The 19500-nt window shown below is 44.6% G+C and overlaps 1 protein-coding gene across 4 annotated transcripts in view; it reads right to left on the reverse strand.

The window, feature by feature from the left end:
* Positions 1 to 19500, reverse strand: part of cadm1a (cell adhesion molecule 1a) — a 431584-nt gene that overhangs the window by 52285 nt on the left and 359799 nt on the right. For all 4 annotated transcript variants that reach the window (XM_014137379.3, XM_014137381.3, XM_014137380.3 and 1 more), the window contains 3 exons: positions 11727 to 11885; positions 4518 to 4614; positions 1606 to 1778 (listed from right to left, as the gene is read on the reverse strand). In XM_014137379.3, the coding sequence (XP_013992854.1) occupies positions 1606 to 1778; positions 4518 to 4614; positions 11727 to 11885 (429 nt within the window). The remainder of the gene's footprint in view (positions 1 to 1605; positions 1779 to 4517; positions 4615 to 11726; positions 11886 to 19500) is intronic.

The raw sequence follows: 19500 nt of genomic DNA on the forward strand, positions 1-19500 counted from the left end.
TCATTATGTTCTTCATTTTCCAAGCCAGCGTGTAGATAGGTTGAAGACAAAAAAGGTTACTGTAAAGGGTCTGATACATTTGTTCAGCTCTGGCTGTGTCTCCTTACAGGGGGAATTAATACTGTACCGGCCACACAACAATATGACTTCCAGCTTGACTCAGGTCAGGTGTTGGTGGTTGGGATAAACACAGCAAAGCACATACTCCAGACCAGTTTTGGGGAGTGTATCGTCAACAGTAGCCATCAATCTTCAGCGCTGATGTTGACGCCAGGGGCAGGAGGAGGAAACCCCCGGAAGCGTCGCAGGAGGACGGGGAGGAAGTTTTGAGAGCCGAGAGAAGAACTAGAGCGACATGCCGCTGGGTACGGCGCAATAAAAGCCAGAGCTAGTAAAGGAAGGAGGTCCTCTTTATTGGGTTAGAGACGCCTCTGTAAACTGGTTGCTAAATCTCATTCGACTGCAGGGCCCCACCAATTTTCCTTTACCGACGGGCCGCTTTAAGAAATGGGTACCGGGGAATGCATTCTTTCTCCCGGTAACCAGGTTAGTGTCAACTGCCCTGCCGTTGCTCTCCATCACTTAGCTTCACAATAGTCGGGGAAACAAACGTATTAGAGGGATGGGGGCCGGGGTTATATCAGTTCTGCCTGTCAACTAAGGGGAGACAGGGTGGGATGGGGCGGGGCGGGATGCTGAGGCTTCTTGACTTACTGTACGTGAGCTTTGATGGGTTCAGGAGTGAAATTCCGTGGGAGGTTTCAATGGGAAATGATGGAAGGGGGGAAAAGCGTATTACACATTTCCAGACCACTCCAACCTAGAGGATATTGAGGCCCCCACTGAGCATACTGGGACGGTAATAACTTAAATGGATTTCCTATTGTAATTTCCCCTGACAGGAAAGTGCATTATAGTGAAAATGTGTAGTACCAGTGTGGTTAATACTTGAAATAAAAACTGTTTACTACAAAAGCCCTGAATATGTCACACATGCATTTTTCAATGTTGGCCACTGTTGAGATTAAATGCAGGTATTGACGTACAACAAATTTTTCAAAATACAAATTTTAACAAGTGCGATAAAAAGGTGGAGACAAGTCGACGCATAATCTTTCACAAGCCCTGTTGTTTTACCGTGTTCGTCATTAACACCACCTCCTGCTCTTCCATTGTAACTAACATCCATTCAGCGATTTGTTCCTGTGTCAGTCAACAAGTCATTTTTTCAGTCCATTAATGCCCTCAAAATAGCAGCCAAATAATTTATCCTGCAAGCTTAGTACGATTTGGTAAGCGATATCTGCCGAGTCAATTTGCCGGATGGAAAATGACCAGATTAGATGGGAATGTCCTGCAAGGGAGGAATGTCATTGGAATCAATGGTATTGAACCGTGTTCAGATAACGCTGTCAGGAGAGAGGGGGATAGAGAGAGAGAGAGGGGATGAGGGGATATATAGAGAGAGAGAGAGATGAATAGAGAGAGAGGGTGCTGGGAGGTAGGTACCATACACACGTAGAGCATGTAGTCATAAGAGAGGGAGAGAGAGAGAGAGAGATAAAGACAGAGAGCGCATTGAATCGAGAGGTACGAGGTATGTACCATAGACATAGAGGATGTAGTCGTCATACGACTCGCCCACTGAGTTGGCAGCGAAGCAGCGGTAGGTGCCGTTGTAGGTCTTGTTGAGGTTTTCGATGTACAGGTCCGGGCCGGTGATGAGGGCGTGTGAGGGCAGGTCGTCGTCTACCTTCACCCAGTTGATTTGCTGGGGACTAGAGAGAGAGAGAGACAGAGACAGAGAGAGGACAGCAATGTCACTCAGTGATTATATAATACGCGTTTGGACTTTTGGGACTAGTCTATTGGCTACACGGGAAAAAGAGGAGACAGTAATGTCACTGGTCACGCGCATTGTTTCCCCTAGAACTGGATGTTGAATACATATTATGTCAAAAAAATATTTACAAATAATGGGATTATTTAATTGGTTCCTTTGTACCTGGCGAACTAAATCAACCATTTATTTTCCTTTTTTTATGGCACATCTGATAGGGTGCATTCTTTAGGATAAACATCTTTCACCTTGCCAAACTATACTGAACAAAAATATAAACACAACATGTAAAGTATTTGTCCCATGTTAGATTGTTTTGAAAAAAAAGATCCCAGAAATGTTCCATATGCACAAAGAAAATGTTGTGCACAAAATTGTTTACATCCCTGTTAGTGAGCGTTTATCCTTTGCCAAGATAATCCATCCACCTGACAAGTGTGGCATATCAAGATCATGATCATTACACAGGTGCACCTTGTGCTGGGGACAATAAACTGCCACAAAAATGTGCAGTTTTGTCACACAACACAATGCCACCGACGTCTCAAGTTTTAAGGGAGTGTGCAATTGACATGCTGACTGCAGGAATGTCCACCAGAGCTGTTGCCAGAGAAAGTAATGTTTATGTCTCTCCCATAAGCCTCCTCCAATGTCGTTTTAGATAATATGGCAGTACGTCCAACCGGCCTCACAACAGCAGACCACGTGTAATCACGCCAGCCTAGGACATCCACATCTGACTTCTTCACCTGAGGGATCGTCTGAGACCAGCCACCCGGACAGCTAATGAAACAGAGGAGTATTTATGTCTGTAATAAAGCCCTTTTGTGGGAAAAATCGAATTCTGATTGGCTGGACCTAGCTCCCCAGTGGGTGGACCTGGCTCCCAAGTGGGTGGGCCTATGCCCTCCCAGGTCCACCCATTGCTGTGCCTCTGTCCAGTCATGTGAAATCCATAGATCAGGGCCTAATGACTTTATTTAAATTAACTGATTTCCTTATATGAACTGTAACTGTTGAAATTGTTGCATTTATATTTTTGTTCAGTATATTTGTGTGTGTGTGTGTGTGTGTGTGTGTGTGTGTGTGTGTGTGTGTGTGTGTGTGTGTGTGTGTGTGTGTGTGTGTGGTTCATAGCTGTGTGTGTGTGTTGAACTGTGTGAGCTATTAGTTGGGTAGCCTTTTATCTTCCTGGCCTCTCGACGTGGTTAACTACATTACCCAGCCATATTTGTTCCCTAGCTACCTTGGCAGGAAGCTTACATGAAGTGCTGGATCTGGATTCCATTTCTTTGACGATGAGTTATGTGAGAAGAACCAGACGGCACAGAGGGGGGAAAAAAACAAAGCACCTCTTAGCTCTGTTCTGCTCTCACAACCTTCAATGGCTGGTTTGCTAGCTAGCTAGCGCACCGTTATTTCCCTTGAGTGGGCGCCGAGGCCTCTCCCTTGTTGTTCTGTTTTTGTGTTGCCATTTAAACTTGTTCCCTCCTTTTGAAAAAACTTTTTGGGGGGGAGAATGAGGGAGGGAGGGAAAGAGAGAAAAGGGAGGAAGAGAGAGAGTAAGGGAGAGAAATATGAAGAAAAAAAGCACTAAGCCACGAAACAAAAGAGCAGTTTGAGCTCAATAACAGTTGATCTCCCGACTTTGTGGCTGGGTGAAAAAACAACATTTGATGGCGAAGGCAGCGGGAGGCTCGAGAAAGCAAATCAGAATCCCTCGTCAGGGCGAGAATCTTAGGTAGCCGGAATCAGAGGTTAAATATACACACACAGCGTCGGCCGCTGCTGCCGCGCTCCCGATACGGAGTAAGGAGAAATGACCTAGAAAAAGTGGTTTACTGAGGAAGAGGGGATGACACAAGAGAGATAGAGAGAGGGGGTTGGAAAGAGAGGGGGAGACTGTGGGGGAATGGAGAGAGAGAGGATGGGCGGCTAGAATACAAATGGACACACACGGCCAGAGCCCGCCACTATCTGGCCGCAGTAATGAGTGCAGAGAATTCTCACGGGCTCTAATGAAAATTACTTCCAATTCTCTGGCCCACTGTATTGATTGTATTTTCATCTTTATTAAATGAATACGGGTGAGAGCCGCCTTGTCTCTCCCTGCTGAGTGCAAAACCTGAAGGGGGAAAGGGAGGGAGGTGTGCATCTTGTACGTGTGGTGTGTGTGTGTGTGTGTGTGTGTGTGTAGTCTGTGTCTGTCGAAATGTGGAAATGTTAGAGGTTTCCTCCTTCACAATTATTGTGCCTCGGGACTAGAGGATGGGTAATGATGTAATGTATTCGCAGGGATCATACGTCTGACGGCATCATGTAATGACCGTTTGTGTTCCGCAGCGAACCGCTGCAGCCAGCATCACATTTCCACTACGACCGGCCACCGCTTGTTCCCTGAGCTACGGGCGGCCGTTTCCGTCTCTGCATGTGTCCGTCTTCAACGCATTTACAAGCCCACAACCACACTGTGCTACACCTGGAGCATGTGTAGTATGCTAATAACAGAGGCTGTGAGCTAACAGGAAGAGGGGAGGGGGAGCAGTTTCCCCTTTGGAGGCATATGAAAAATACATTCAACCTACTCCGTACTAGCCATAAATATTCATCCACGTACATCAGTAAGCCCGTGGAGGTGTGTGAAGGTGTCGATATGTAAAATGTGTGTGCGTCTTACTGGGGTTTGCCTTTGGCCTGGCACGACAGCTCCATATTCTGTCCTTCCCTTGGCAGCCCGTCAGGAAACTCCACTACGATCTTCACCTCTGGTTTATCTGTGGAAGGAGAGGAAGGGGAAGAGAGCGAGAGAGGTAGGGAGAGACAATGCGTCAATGTAATATGCAAGTCATTAGTGCCATTACAAGTTTATCAAGTAGGTAGGCTCTAGTCTACTTAATGTTTCTTCATTCCAAGTTGATGCAGGCTACGCAATGTGAAATGTAAGGACGTGTGGTTGGGAGGTTCACGAAACAAATGTTAAAACATTTGGAGCAAAATGTATGAATATTGTATAAAAAAAGACAGTTCTAAAGCTTCAGGTACAAACTCAGCGTTTGTGTTGTAGTTTGGTAAATCTTGGTTTGAAACCATATTTTTATCTATCAACACGTTGCTATTATTTGGGCTCCCGAGTGGCGCGGTGGTCTAAGGCGCTGTATCTCAGTGCTAGAGGTGTCACTACAGACATCCTGTTTCGAATCCAGGCTGTATCGCAACTGGCCGTGATTGGGAGTCCCATAGGGCGGCGCACAATTGGCCCAGCGACGTCCGGGTTTGGCCGGGGTAGGCCGTCATTGTAAATAAGAATTTGTTCTTAACTGACTTGCCTAGTTAAATAAAGGTTAAATAAAAGTTATCTATGCAATGCTAAGGTCTTTCAGAGTTTGGGCCTCAATAAGTACCAGTGGAGGCTGGTGGATGGGAAAATCGGAGGATCGGCTCCTTTCTATCCATTACAATGACACCATCCAATGATTTCTCCCTCCAGCAGCCTACACTGGTAAGTAGCCTACACACAATACCCTCAAAAACGGCCCACATTCTCTACTGTATCCTCCTATCTTCAAAGCAGCACACTGTCCACTTCCAACGGATGCTCCAAGCCTTTCCTCTCTCCTCTCCGGTGTGCAGTTTGTCAACAGTCCATGGGACCGACAGCAGACTACAGCTACACCATTGACCTTTCTGGTCTATCAGTAACAACCTTTAGCTCGTCCATTAACATGACTGGCCGTCATACGCAGACTGCAGAATGGACAGGTTTGGCCAGGTTCTACTCCCCTCCACCCGGTGATAGACAACAGGTAAAGGGATGGCTTTGACGCAGATGTGTCGTCCATAGCTGTTTTTACAACATTTGCTGTGAAATGAAACAGGCTTGTGGCATGTTGCCTACGGGGGAGTTGGAGGGATTGTGAAGGGACTATTTGAGGCAAGGTTGTCATTATTGTACGCAACCTAGATGATTTGACAGATTCTGGCCTTCAGGTTGCGGTAGTGTGTGAAAGAGTGTCCCACAGCGAACCTATACTGTTTATTTCTAAGTGTTGGTTAGTCGTCCAGTCGATATCAATTGGTTTATTTAGAGATGTTCTTTTGCAGGGTGAAATTAGTTGAAATTAAATATGTCCCTTCGGGACTTTAGCCACAGTTGCCGTAACATTTATGAACTTCCAACACTATCTGCCGTCCTTGCAGGAAGGCAACGAGATGAAAGAGAAAATAAAGCTGCCTCGCTAACAAGACGTCTGGACCTCAAAGACGCTTTGGACGCTTTACGTGAGAAAGCCATAAATGTCCTCTCAACAACATTTAAGACAGAAACAGGATTATAAAAGTGGGTAAATCAGTCGGGGCTGCCTTTTAATGTTGCCTTACAGTAAGTTAACACTAATAAGGCCCCCCTTTGCTCCCTTTGGCAGATCTCCAACTCGCCTGCCGTGTTCAGAAGAAAGAGTAGCCTCTGTATTATGTACAGAGCTAATGAGAGCAAGGGGAGAAAGAACAGAGAGATAGAGGGAGAGAAGAGGAAGGGAGAGAAGGAAAAGAAAAATAGACAGACAGGGAGAGAGCGAGTGAGAGAGACAGAGAGCGACACAGAGGGGGAAGAAAGAGAGAGAGGGAAGTGAAAGAGAAAGGGAAGAAAGAGAGAGAGAGATGGAGGGAATAGAAAGAGGCAAGCTAGAGTGGTGGGTGGCGGGGCGATAGAGAAAGAGAGAAAAGAGAACCAATTTGAATTTGAGGCCGAGTGAATGGAAAAGATGGGAGAGAAGGAAGAGAGAAAGAAAGAGAAGAAAGAGAGAGAAAGTCAAAGAAAGCACACCATTACATCCCTTTCATTAACAGTGCCCTGGCAACAACGGCTGGTGTGGACCATGAGAATAAAACACACACAGTATGGCTAATGCACTCCTGCTGGGTGTTGTGTTAATATGACCATCATTATCATCACATTCATCATCATCAGGTTGTAATGCAACAAAATAGGAAAAACGCCAAGGGGGATGAATACTTTTGCAAGGCACTATACCCATAAGAGAGGCAGTTTGGGGCATGTTATTAGGGCTAAACTAAGCATAGTTTGCAAATGTATCCAAAACACCAGTCTCAACGTCAACAATGAAGAGGCGACTCCGGGATGCTGGCCTTCTAGGCAGAGTTCCCCTGTCCAGTGTTCTTTTGCCTATTTTAATATTTTATTTTTATTGGCCAGTCTGAGATATGGCTTTTTCTTTGCAATTGCCTAGAAGGCCAGCATCCCGGAGTGACCTCTTCACTGTTGATGTTGAGACTGGTGTTTTGCGGGTACTATTTAATGAAGCTGCCAGTTGAGGACTTGTGAGGCGTCTGTTTCTCAAACTAGACACTCTAATGTACCTCGACTAACCGGTGCCCCCGCACATTGACTCTGTACCGGATCCCCCTGTATATAGCCTCGCTACTGTTATTTTATTGTTGCTCCTAAATTATTTGTTAAATTTCTATATATATATTTTTTAAAATGCATTGTTGGTTAAGGGCTTGTAAGTAAGCATTTCACTGTAAGGTCTACACCTGTTGTATTCGACGCATGTGACAAATAAAGTTTGATTTGTGTCCAAACTTTTGACTGGTACTGTATGTAAATGAGATATTTCTGTATTTCATTATCAATAAATTTGCAACATTTTTATTTGATTTGCACAAAGCAAGGTCCATACATAAATTGTTTGTCAAGGTCGCTGTGGAAGAACTTGACTGGCCTGCACAGAGCCTGACCTCAACCACCTTCGGGATGAATTGGAACGCTGACTACGAGCCAGGCCTAATCACCCAACATCAGTGCCTGACCTTACTAATGCAAAGGGCTGAATGAAAACAATATTCCGACATCTTGTGGAAAGCCTTCCCAGAAGAGTGGAGGCTGTTAAAGCAGCAAAGGGGGCACCAACTCCATATTAATGTCCATTATTTTGGAATGAGATATTCGACAAGCAGGTGTCAACATACTTTTGGTCATGTAGTGTATATTTGCCTATTCTGCTCAGTGTTTGACCTGTGGATGGGTTCATTTCCCGAGGAGTATTCGGGTACTTTCACTAAGACTGATGTTGTTGTCCCCAGGGCTCCTGTAGTTGAAGTTGCTGTACTTGCAGATCACTAAATATGTTAACAGCGGAGCTCCACTGTCCGGTCAACACACAGCAATCTGCAGGCCATCCATCTGTCCAAATTACAGCCCTGGCAGAGGCTGTGCCACTCTGTCTGGCACCATTTACATTTGACTAATTTAGCAGACGCTCTTATCCAGAGCGACTTACAGGCTCAATTAGGATTAAGTACCTTGTTCAAGGGTACATCAACAGATTTTTCATCTAGTCGGCTTGGGGATTTGAACCAGCAGCCCTTTCGGTTACTGGCCCAACATTCTTAACCACTAGGATACCTGCCGGCTACCTGCCACTATGTTGGTTGGACAGGCATGTACTGTTTTTAATAGAAATAACTTTGTTTCAGGCTTGTTCGCTTCTACACTGCACTCTCACAAAAGTTATTGAAACTACTTTGCTCGAATCTTGTGGTGTTTGGATTCAAATGAAACCATTACATGCAATGCAGAGGGTTGGTACTGACAAAATACACTACAGTACATCCCTCAATTGTCCTCTCACTGCAGCGTAATATCTCCTGTCCTTGTCATCTTCAAAATGTCATCATGAAACTAGAGGTTTAGTGTTTTGACGGCTACAGTACCAGTGTCTGTCTCGGAGTTGTCCCCTCTTAAACTCGCTGGACACACACACGCTCCGGTGACTTCCTGGTATTACCACTTGGGGAAAATGAGAGCATCTGTATCGTCCAGGGAGACGACCATTATCATTATACTAACAGAATTATTTGCTTTATTATCTGTGTCCCCCAGCAGCACTCAAGCCTCGGCCATCCATCTGCAATGGAAAGCTGAACTAGTGACCCCTTGGAGGGGGGGGGGGGGGGCAACAGAGCAGTAGGGCAACCCTGCTTACCTTGCCCAGCAAGCCATCAATATTATTACTGGGCTTATTTAATATCCCTGGCCATGTTTTTTCTATTTTCTATGTGCACTCAATGATTTTAACATTGATTGCTTTTGCCTGCCCCGACAACCAGGCAAGGCGAAGTGTCTGGTGAGAGCGCACAAGTCGAACTGTGAAATGAGAACATGTAGAATTTGGGCTGCTGGCTGGCTCACCTTGGAGGAGAATTTCAAGAATTTGGAATGATAGTTTATTATCACATTATTTTGTAGAAGTCACTAAAATGTAAAATCCAATTGCCGCGATATTGGTGGGACCATGTGAAATCGTGTAACATCGAACCGTATCCGCTCTTCCCCTTCCATATTTATCCAGCGCAATATGAATAAGTACTTGTGCGAGCGTGACAGTAGGGGCAGCCCAACCAGGCTCTGCAGAAGCAGTTAGAGGGGCAGCCTGGAGAACCAGGCTGTCCCAGGGCTCATGTAGTGGAAGTTGCTGTACTTGCAGATCACTAAATATTTCAACAGCGGAGCTCAACCCGGCCGCTCCACTGTCCAACCTTTTTGGTCAACACACAGCAATCTGCAGGCCGTCCAGGAGTCCTATTACAGCCCTGGCAGAGGCTGTGCCACTCTGACTGGGTGATGGGCGTGGCGCAACATTGGTCGGACGGGCATGTACCCTTTTTACGAGAGAGAACTTGGTTTCAGGCTTGGGATGTGTTTGTTTCTACACTGCACTCTCACAAAAGTTATTGAAACTACTTTGCTCGAATCTTGTGGTGTTTGGATTCAAATGAAACCATTACATGCAATGCAGAGGGTTGGTACTGACAAAATACACTACAGTACATCTCTCAATTGTCCTCTCACTGCAGCGTAATATCTCCTGTCCTTGTCATCTTCAAAATGTCATCATGAAACTAGAGGTTTAGTGTTTTGACGGCTACAGTACCAGTGTCTGTCTCGGAGTTGTCCCCTCTTAAACTCGCTGGACACACACACGCTCCGGTGACTTCCTGGTATTACCACTTGGGGAAAATGAGAGCATCTGTATCGTCCAGGGAGACGACCATTATCATTATGCTAATATAATTATTTGCTTTATTATCTGCTTCCCCCAGCAGCACTCAAGCCTCGGCCATCCATCTGCCATGGGCAGCTGAACTAGTGACCCCTTGGAGGAAGGGGGGGGCAACCCTGTCTACCTTGCCCAGCAAGCCATCAATATTATTACTGGACTTATTTAATATCCCTGGCCATGTTTTTTCTATTTTCTATGGCAGAAAGAAGTCTATTAGGCCAGCCTGTGCACTCAATGACTTCAACATTGATTGCTTTTGCCTGCCCCAACAGCATGGCGAGGCGATGTTTCTGATGAGAGTGCGCAAGGCGGACTGTGGAATGAGAACGGGTAGAATTTGGCCTGCTGGCTGGCTCACCTTGGAGGAGAATTTCAAGAATTTGGAATGATAGTTCATTATCACACATTTTTTTTTTGTATTCGCTAAAATTTCAAATCCAATTGCCACCATATTGGTAGTTCCATGTGAAACGTTGAACTGTATCCTCTCTTCCCCTTCCATATCTATCATAACAGTTCCTCGTGTCTGATGCTTCCAGAATGGAACAGTTCCTCGTGTCTGATGCTTCCAGAATGGAACAGTTCCTCGTGTCTGATGCTTCCAGAATGGAACAGTTCCTCGTGTCTGATGCTTCCAGAATGGAACAGTTCCTCGTGTCTGATGCTTCCAGAATGGAACAGTTCCTCGTGTCTGATGCTTCCAGAAGGGAACAGTTCCTCGTGTCTGATGCTTCCAGAATGGAACAGTTTCTCGTGTCTGATGCTTCCAGAATGGAACAGTTCCTCGTGTCTGATGCTTCCAGAATGGAACAGTTCCTCGTGTCTGATGCTTCCAGAATGGAACAGTTTCTCGTGTCTGATGCTTCCAGAATGGAACAGTTTCTCGTATCTGATAACAAAGGAGAAGGTCATCCCTGTGGCTCAGTTGGTAGAGCATGGTGTTTGCAACGCCAGCATGGTGTGTGCAACGCCAGGGTTGTGGGTTCGATCCCCACGGGGGGCCAGTAGAAATAAAAACAAAAAATAATACATGAAATGAAATGTATGCATTCACTACTGTAAGTCGCTCTGGATAAGAGCGTCTGCTAAATGACTAAAATGTAAAAAAAAATATCTATCCAGCGCAATGTGAAAAAAGTACTTGTGCGAACGTGACAGCAGAAGCAGCCCAACCAAGCTCTGCAGAAGCAGTTTAGAGGGGCGGCCTAGAGAACCAGTCTGCTACTGTAATGGGAACGTGGCCAAATGTCACGACAAGGCACATGAGCCCGTCTCTTCCAAGGAAGAGTCAGATGGAGCATCCTTGTTTATTTTGTATGTCAAGTTTGGAAGGAAAGGCAAGAGAAAATATCGTTACCCTTTTGTGTAGATAATGGTATCTGAAGCCTAGGTCTTCAGCCCAAAGGCCAAGTCAAGCACTTCAAGCACTTCAGGGCCTTACCCATTGTATCATAATGCCATTACTGCATATTAAACATAGGCCAAACATTAAGTTGGTTGATTTTAGTTCCCGATGCAAAGACAGCTGAAATGCAGTCTGAAGGCCTTTGTCTGTCATCTCAGCTTGGACAAAGGCCTCTGAGAACCCTTTTCAAGGAAAAAGGGGCAAACTTGTGTTTGGTGCAAAAAATGATGGATAGACTTAAAGTTCAGTCAACATATGTGAAACAACAAAATCTAAAACGATTTCCCTCAATCAGTAGAAAACATGTATCTCACCCATGCTCGCCATACGTTTTCATATAATATGTGCAAGGAATATTTCTGTAAAAATAGACAAGGTTTGAGTGTCGGCCCATACTCACAATGTACCACAAGGTACGTCTGGGCCTGGACGTCTTTGACGGCTGGGTGGTCCACGATGCACACCACGGGCACACCGTCGTCCTCCTTGGTGACGGTGAACGTCAGCTGGCTGGTCACGGTGAACATGGTGTCGTACATCTCCTCTACCTTCGACTTACCTGGGAAGGAAAATGAAGACAGCCACATTTAAAGGTCCACTGTGTGTTATTTACAGCCATTTTCTATCATCATTTTGTTGTTCTGGAATTAAGGAGTGGGTCTTTTAATACAGACCACAGTATTTTATGGCACCTGATGAAGACCTGAGTGGTTGAAACGTTGTCACCAATTGTCACCAATAAACCACATGCGAGCATAGATTGCAGTGTGCAGAGTTTCTTTTTATCGTTGTATCGTATAACAATATACGGCACCTGCTCAAAGACATTGCAAATACAGTTGAAGTCGGACGTTTACATACACTTAGGTTGGAGTCATTAAAACTCGTTTTTCAAACACTCCACAAATTTCTTGTTAACAAACTATCGTTTTAGCAAGTCGGTTAGGACATCTACTTTGTGCATGACACAAGTCATTTTTCCAACAATTGTTTACAGACAGATTATTTCACGTATAACTCACTGTATCACAATTCCAGTGGGTCAGAAGTTTACATACACTAAGTTGACTGTGCCTTTAAACAGCTTGGAAAATTCCAGAAAATGATGTCATGGCTTTAGAAGCTTCTGATAGGCTAATTGACATCATTTGAGTCAATTGGAGGTGTGCCTGTTGATGTATTTCAAGGCCAACCTTCAAACTCAGTGCCTCTTTGCTTGACATCATGGGAAAATCAAAAGAAATCAGCCAAGATCTCAGAATTTTTTTTTAGACCTCCACAAGTATGGTTCATCCTTGGGAGCAATTTCCAAACGCCTGAAGGTACCATGTTCATCTGTACAAACAATAGTACACAAGTATAAACACCATGGGACCACGCAGCCGTCATACCGCTCAGGAAGGAGACGCGTTCTGTCTCCTAGAGATGAACGTACTTTAGTGCATTACATTAATGTAACTGGCCTAGCTATATGTTTTCTCTTCATAAGGACACCACATAATCACATAAAAATGGTATTTGGTACTTTTTGTGGAAGTACACATCTCTAAACGTACCTGAAAACCAAACATATTTTTCCCCCTATGAAAAGCTTGTATTATGTAACCAACCACGTTGAATTGGGAGTGGAATATGTTTAATTTGTAACGAAATGGTAACAAAGGGATACTGTTGTACTCAAGGCTACGTGGGAAGACTAGTAATAACTTAGCGAAGGGAGAGGCGTCCATTGTGGGTCTCTGAATGGAGCGGCTCTATGAAAGTGACCTTGTACAGTAAAAGTAGTGGAGAGAGGGCGACGTCCTTGAGAATGGTCAATGGAAGGAGAATCAGCTGAAAATGTCTTGCTGTCGAGGGCTTTTGTGAGTCACTCAATGGATGCTGTGTTGGATGGGACAGTTTATTTGTGTTGTATTTAGGGATTTTGACCCAAAGTAACCCCTGCCAACAGTACACAGCGAAGTGTGAAGCAGGCCTACACACATACCTTGTTCTGATGAGTAACTGTGGTGCTACACAATACAGACAACACACTCTCCACACACTGAATAGGCTAACTGCGCCCCACAACTGCACAAAGAGTGGAGAGGGAGGGAGAGAGCGGGCAGGGATGGGTTCTTTTCCCCATTGTCCCATTTTGTAACAATATTTGGAAGCATGAGTGTATTTTGGTCTTGTCAATAAATTAAATAGATGTAAATTGGATTGAGAGATGGGGAGGTTGATGAGAGAGAGAGAGAGGGATAGAGAAGGAGTGTGAATGAACAAGGGAGAGGAAAGGAAGGGGAGTTGAGAGAGAGAGAGATGGGCCCATGAGGGGTGTGTGCTTAGTCTTGTCCTGTACTCCCTGTTCACCCATGACTGCGTGGCCACCCACGACTCTAACACCATCATCACCGGTGACGATGAGACAGCCTACATGGAGGAGGTCAGAAACTGGCAGTGTGGTACCAGGACAACAACTTCTCCCTCAACGTCAGTAAGACCAAGGAGCTGATCGTGGACTGCACGAAAGGGGGGGGGGTGAGTACGCCCCCACCCACATCGACTGGGCTGTAGTGGAGCGGGTAGAGGGCTTTAAGTTTCTCGGTGTCCAAATCACTAAGGACTTCAAATGGTCCATACACAAGCACACAGTTGTGAAGAAGAATCTTGAAAAGATTTGGAATGGGCCTTCAAATCCACTAACAGTTATACAGATGCACTATTGAGAGCATATTGACAGGCTGCATCACTGCTTGGTATGGCAACAGCACCTCCTACAGAGGGTGGTGCGGACAGCCAACTACATCACTGGGGCCGAGCTCCCTGCCATCCAGGACCTCTACACTCAGTGCCAAATTTATTAGGTACCGGGTCGGACCTTTGCCTCCAGAACAGCCTGGATTCTTGGGGCATGGTACAAAGTGTACCATTGACACCAGGCACGATGGGGCCATGGACTCATGTTGCTTAATCCAAATCCTGTCTATGCCATCAGCATGACGCAACAGGAACCGGGATTGGTCGGACCAGGTGATGTTTTCCCACTCCTCAACTGTCCAGCGTTAGTGATCGCGTGCCCTCTGGAGTTGCATCTTGTTTTAAGCTGATAGGAGTGTAACGGGCTGTGGTCGTCTGCTACAATAGCCCATCTGTGAACCGATGAGTTGTGCATTACGAGATGCCGTTCTTCACAGCACTGTTGAACTGCATCGTTATTTGCCTGTTTGTGGCCGGCCTGTTAGCTTGCACAATTCTTGCAATTCTCCTTCGACTTCTCTCATTAACGAGCTGTTTTCACCCACAGGACTGTTGCTGACTGAACGTTTTTTACTTGTGCACCATTCTCGGTAAACCCTGGACACTGTTGTTCATGAAAAGCACAGGAGGCCAGTGTCATGCCATGTGTGTAGGAGGCAGGGAAGTCAGGCGCAGGAGAATCAAACTTGGTATAAATGGAGTAGTTTAATAACGTAAAACAAAACCTCCAAAACCAAAGTACATAATAAAATAAACGTAGGTACAACAACCCGTCGTGCACCAATCGAATATCACGAGCATAACAACAAACAATCTCTGACAAGGACATGAGGGGGAAACAGAGGGTTAAATACACAACATGTAATGAATGGGATTGGAACCAGGTGTGTAGGAAGACAAGACAAAACCAATGGAAAATGGATCAATGATGGCTAGAAGACCGGTGATGTCGACCGCCGAGCACCGTCCGAACAAGGAGAGGCATCGACTTCGGTAGAAGTCGTGACAGCCAGCCAGCCATTTCTGATACTGCAACAAGCGCGCCTGGCACCAACGGTACTACCATGCTCAAAGTCGCTTAGGTCACTCGTTTTGCCCATTCAAACGATCAACTGAACTGTAACTGAATGCCTCGATTCCTGTCTGCCTGATTTATATAGCAAGCCATGACTAAACGAATTACTGTCTGTAGGAGCGAACCATTTTCGTGAATGGAGTGGTGTACCTAATAAACTGGCAACTGAATGTATACTGAACAAAAATATAAACGCAACATGCAAAGTGTTTCATGAGCTGAAATTAAAGATCCCTGAAATGTTCCAAATGCACAAAAATCTTATTTCTCTAAAATGTTGTGCACAAATTTGTTTACGTCCCTGTTAGTGAGGATTTCTCCTTTGCCAAGATAATCCATCCACCTGACTGGTGTGGCATATGAAGAAGCTGATTAAACAGCATGATGATTACACAGATGCACCTTGTGCTGGGGACAATAAAAGGCCCCAAAAATGTGCAGTTTTGTCACACAATATAATGCCACAGATGTCTCAAGTTTTGAAGGAACATGCAATTGGCATGCTTACTGCAGGAATATCCACCAGAGCTGTTGCCAGAGAATTTAATGTTAACATAAGTCGCCTCCAACATCGTTTTAGAGAATTTGGCAGTACGTGCAACCGGCCTCACAACCACAGACCATGATTAATCACTCCAGCCAAGGACCTCCACATCCTGCTTCTTCAGCTGCGGGATCGTCTGAGACCAGCCACCTGGACAACTGATGAAACTGTGGATTTGCACAACCGAAGAATTTCAGACAGGGTCGTGTTGGCGAGCGGTTTGCTGATATCAACATTGTGAACAGAGTGCCCCATGGTGGCAGTGGGATTATGGTATGGGCAGGGATAAGCTACAGACAATAAACACAATTGCATTTTATCGATGGCAATTTGCACAGAGATACCATGATGAGATCCTGAGGCCCATTGTCGTGCCATTCATCCGCTATTGAGCATGTTTGGAATGCTCTGGATCGACATGTATGACAGTGTGTTCCAGTTCCTGACAATATCCAGCAACTTCACACAGCCATGGAAGAGGAGCGGGACAATAGTCCAAAGGCCACAATCAACAGCCTGATCGACTCTATGCGAAGGAGATGTGTCGCGTCACATCGAGAATGTGCAATGTATATCTTGACCTAAGGAGTAAATTTGATTCCCCCTACATTTTATGTTATTATTACACAGTAGATAATTGCTGGTATGTTGCATATCACTTCACTGCGCTGTCAACATTATGCTATAGCAAACCTGTGCTGGGCACTTCCTCAAACGATGGAGATGCAAATACCTTTTGAATTGGATGATGCAAACGGAATCTTATTTACTTATTAAGATATCATCTTCCCACTGTGATAGTATCTCCGTTTGATAGCCACAATCTCAGATGTGGCGCTTGAGATTACTCCAACACTATTTTTGAGTGCTAGCGTACATATTAAGGTTAATGAAAAGCTAATTGCTTTGGTAGTCGAAGAGTGAAGCTTGGGGTTCAACATCAATGCAGACAGAGTCAAGCCACTTTTAATTGCTTAGCTATTCCTTCAGATGCAGCGCCATTAACAGTCCCCGCTACTTTACATTTGAAAATCGATCATTGTAATTTCAGCGCCATTTAGGAGCACGGGGGGTGGGGTACGCTGGTGGCCTGCATTTGGGGAGAATGAACTCAGATCCGTCGAAACGCCTCAGACATTTCTTGACTACTTGCCCACTGCAAGTTCAATTATGCTTTTATCAATTTGTCAGTCATTCCAGCACAGTGTGGCAGGATAATTGAAATCACCCTGGTGGTTCTCTTTGAAGACTTAAGGCTAATGGCCATGTTCGCCCTTGTCCGTCACTTCTCCGTCCACCCCCCACCCACCCCCCACCTCTCTCTCTCATCTAGTCTTGTCCAGACAAAAACCTGTGCTGCTGGAACTCCCATTGTTCCTTGACTTTCATTTCACTCGTATGCCTAAGTGCTGGAGATATCCGTAGAAGTCAGGATATAAAAGAGGGGGAAATATTAACCACAGAACAAAACAAGCAGGATAAGAAAGAGGACAATAAAGAGGGAGAGGGGTGAAATGAGAAGGGAGACATAGAGAGAAGGCAAGGGTGAGGGGAGAAAGAGAGCGGGAGAGACCGAGAGAGGGCAAGAGAAGAGCTATAACGGTAGTAGGATAACTGAGGCTTTGCTTCAGAGGCCGACATCTTGGTTTACATTCAGGACAGGTATGTAACCTTTAAATGATATTTAAAACACGCCCGATTATCCCTTAAGGTAATTAGGTTAAATCATGAGGATGTTTAATTAGAAATACATCTGCAAGGTGCCGAAAGCAATTTGGAGCAGGCGGCGAGTGGTATGGACCGTGGTGACATGTTCTTCCCTCTTGTGTCCTACATCCTGGCTCTATCTCAATTAGTCATTCCATGATTCCTCAATTCCAATCTCCTTGCCTCCTTCTCAACCATATTAGAGGTCTAAGGTCCCTCCCCTCAGACCATCTCCAAATGATTTTGCAAGGAACCCAGGAAAGATGACTTTATAAAGAGCCTCAAGCCTCCTCCTTCTCAACCTCCACATTCTGTCCATTAAGTTATTAAAACTCCCACATATCTACCTCAATTACCTCGTACTCCTGCACATTGACTCGGTACTTGTACCCCTTGTATATAGTGGAGTTATCGTTACTCATTGTGTATCTACAGTGCCTTCAGAAAGTATTCACACCCCTTGACTTTTTACACATTTTGTTGTGTTACAGCCTGAATTGTGATTCAATTAAGATTTTGTGTCACCGGCATACACACAATATCCCATAATGTCAAAGTGGAATTATGTCTTGAGTCAATAAGTATTCAACCCCTTTGTTATGGCAAACCTTAATAAGTTCAGGAGTAAAAATATGCTTAACAAATCACATGATACGTTGCATGGACTCACTCTGTGTGTAATAGTGTTTAACATGATTTTTGAATAAGTACTTCATGTCTGTACCCCACACATACAATTATCTGTACGGTCCCTCAGCCGAGATGTGAATTTCAAACACAGATTCAACCACAAAGACCAGGGAGGTTTTCCAAAGAAGGGCACCTATAGGTAGATGTGTAAAAAAACAAAAAAAAAACAGACATTGAATATCCCTTTGAGCAATGTGAAGTTATATTACACTTTGGATGGTGTATCAATACACTGAGTTACTACAAAGATACAGGCATCCTTCCTAACTTTACTAGGAAAATACTAAAAATAAAGAAAAACCCTGGAATGAGTAGGTGCATCACTGCCTGGTATGGCAACTGCTCGGCATCTGACCATAAGGCTACAGAGGGTAGTGCATACGGCCCAGTACATCACTGGGGCCAAGCTTCCTGCCATCCAGGACCTATATACTAGGTGGTGTCAGAGGAAGGCCCAAAAAATTGTCAAAGACTCCAGTCACCCAAGTCATAGACTGTTCTCTGTGCTACCGAATGGCAAGCAGTACCAGAGCACCAAGTCTAGGACCAAAAGGCTCCTTAACAGCTTCTACCCCCAAGCCATAAGACTACTGAACAAATAATCAAGTGGCCACCTGGACTATTTACATTGACGACCCCCCCCCCCCCCCCGCCTGTTTTTGCACTGCTGCAACTCGCTGTTTATTATCTACACATAGTCACTTTACCCCTACCTACATTAACAAATTACCTCAACTAACCTGTACCCCCGCACATTGAATTGGTACCGGTACACCCTGTATATAGCCTCGTTATTGTTATTTTATTGTGTTACTTTTTATTATTTTTTACTTTAGTTTATTTGGTAAATATTTTCTTAACTCTTTCTTGAACTGCATTGTTGGTTAAGGACTTGTAACTAAGCATTTCACGGTAAGGTCTACATCTGTTGTATTCGGCGCATGTGACAAATAATGTTTGATTTGATTTGTGTCCAAACTTTTGACTGGTACTGTATGTAAATTAGATATTTCTGTTTTTAATTATCAATAAAGTTGCAAAAATGTCTAAAAACATGTTGTCATTATGGGGTATTGTGTGTAGATGGGTGAGACAAAAAAATTATATTATTAATCCATTTTGAATTTGGGCTGAATAAGTAAATGGGTATGAATACATTCTGAAGGCACTGTATTATGACTTTTTTAAACTTTTTGATTATTTCTCTATTTTCTTTCTTTCTGCTGGGAAGAGGCCCGTAAGTAGGCATTTCATTGTTAGTCCACACCTGTTGTTTACGAAGCATGTGACGAATAAAATGTGATTCGAAATGTGATTTGAACAATGCGGCATGCCATACTCATCATGTTGATGTGGCAATTACAAGGAAAAACATGGCCTCCACTCCACATCGTTCAAGACGAAGAAAGTCTACGT

Source organism: Salmo salar, chromosome 13, assembly GCF_965601325.2.
Source record: "Salmo salar chromosome 13, fSalSal1, whole genome shotgun sequence".
Taxonomy (NCBI): Eukaryota; Metazoa; Chordata; class Actinopteri; order Salmoniformes; family Salmonidae; genus Salmo; species Salmo salar.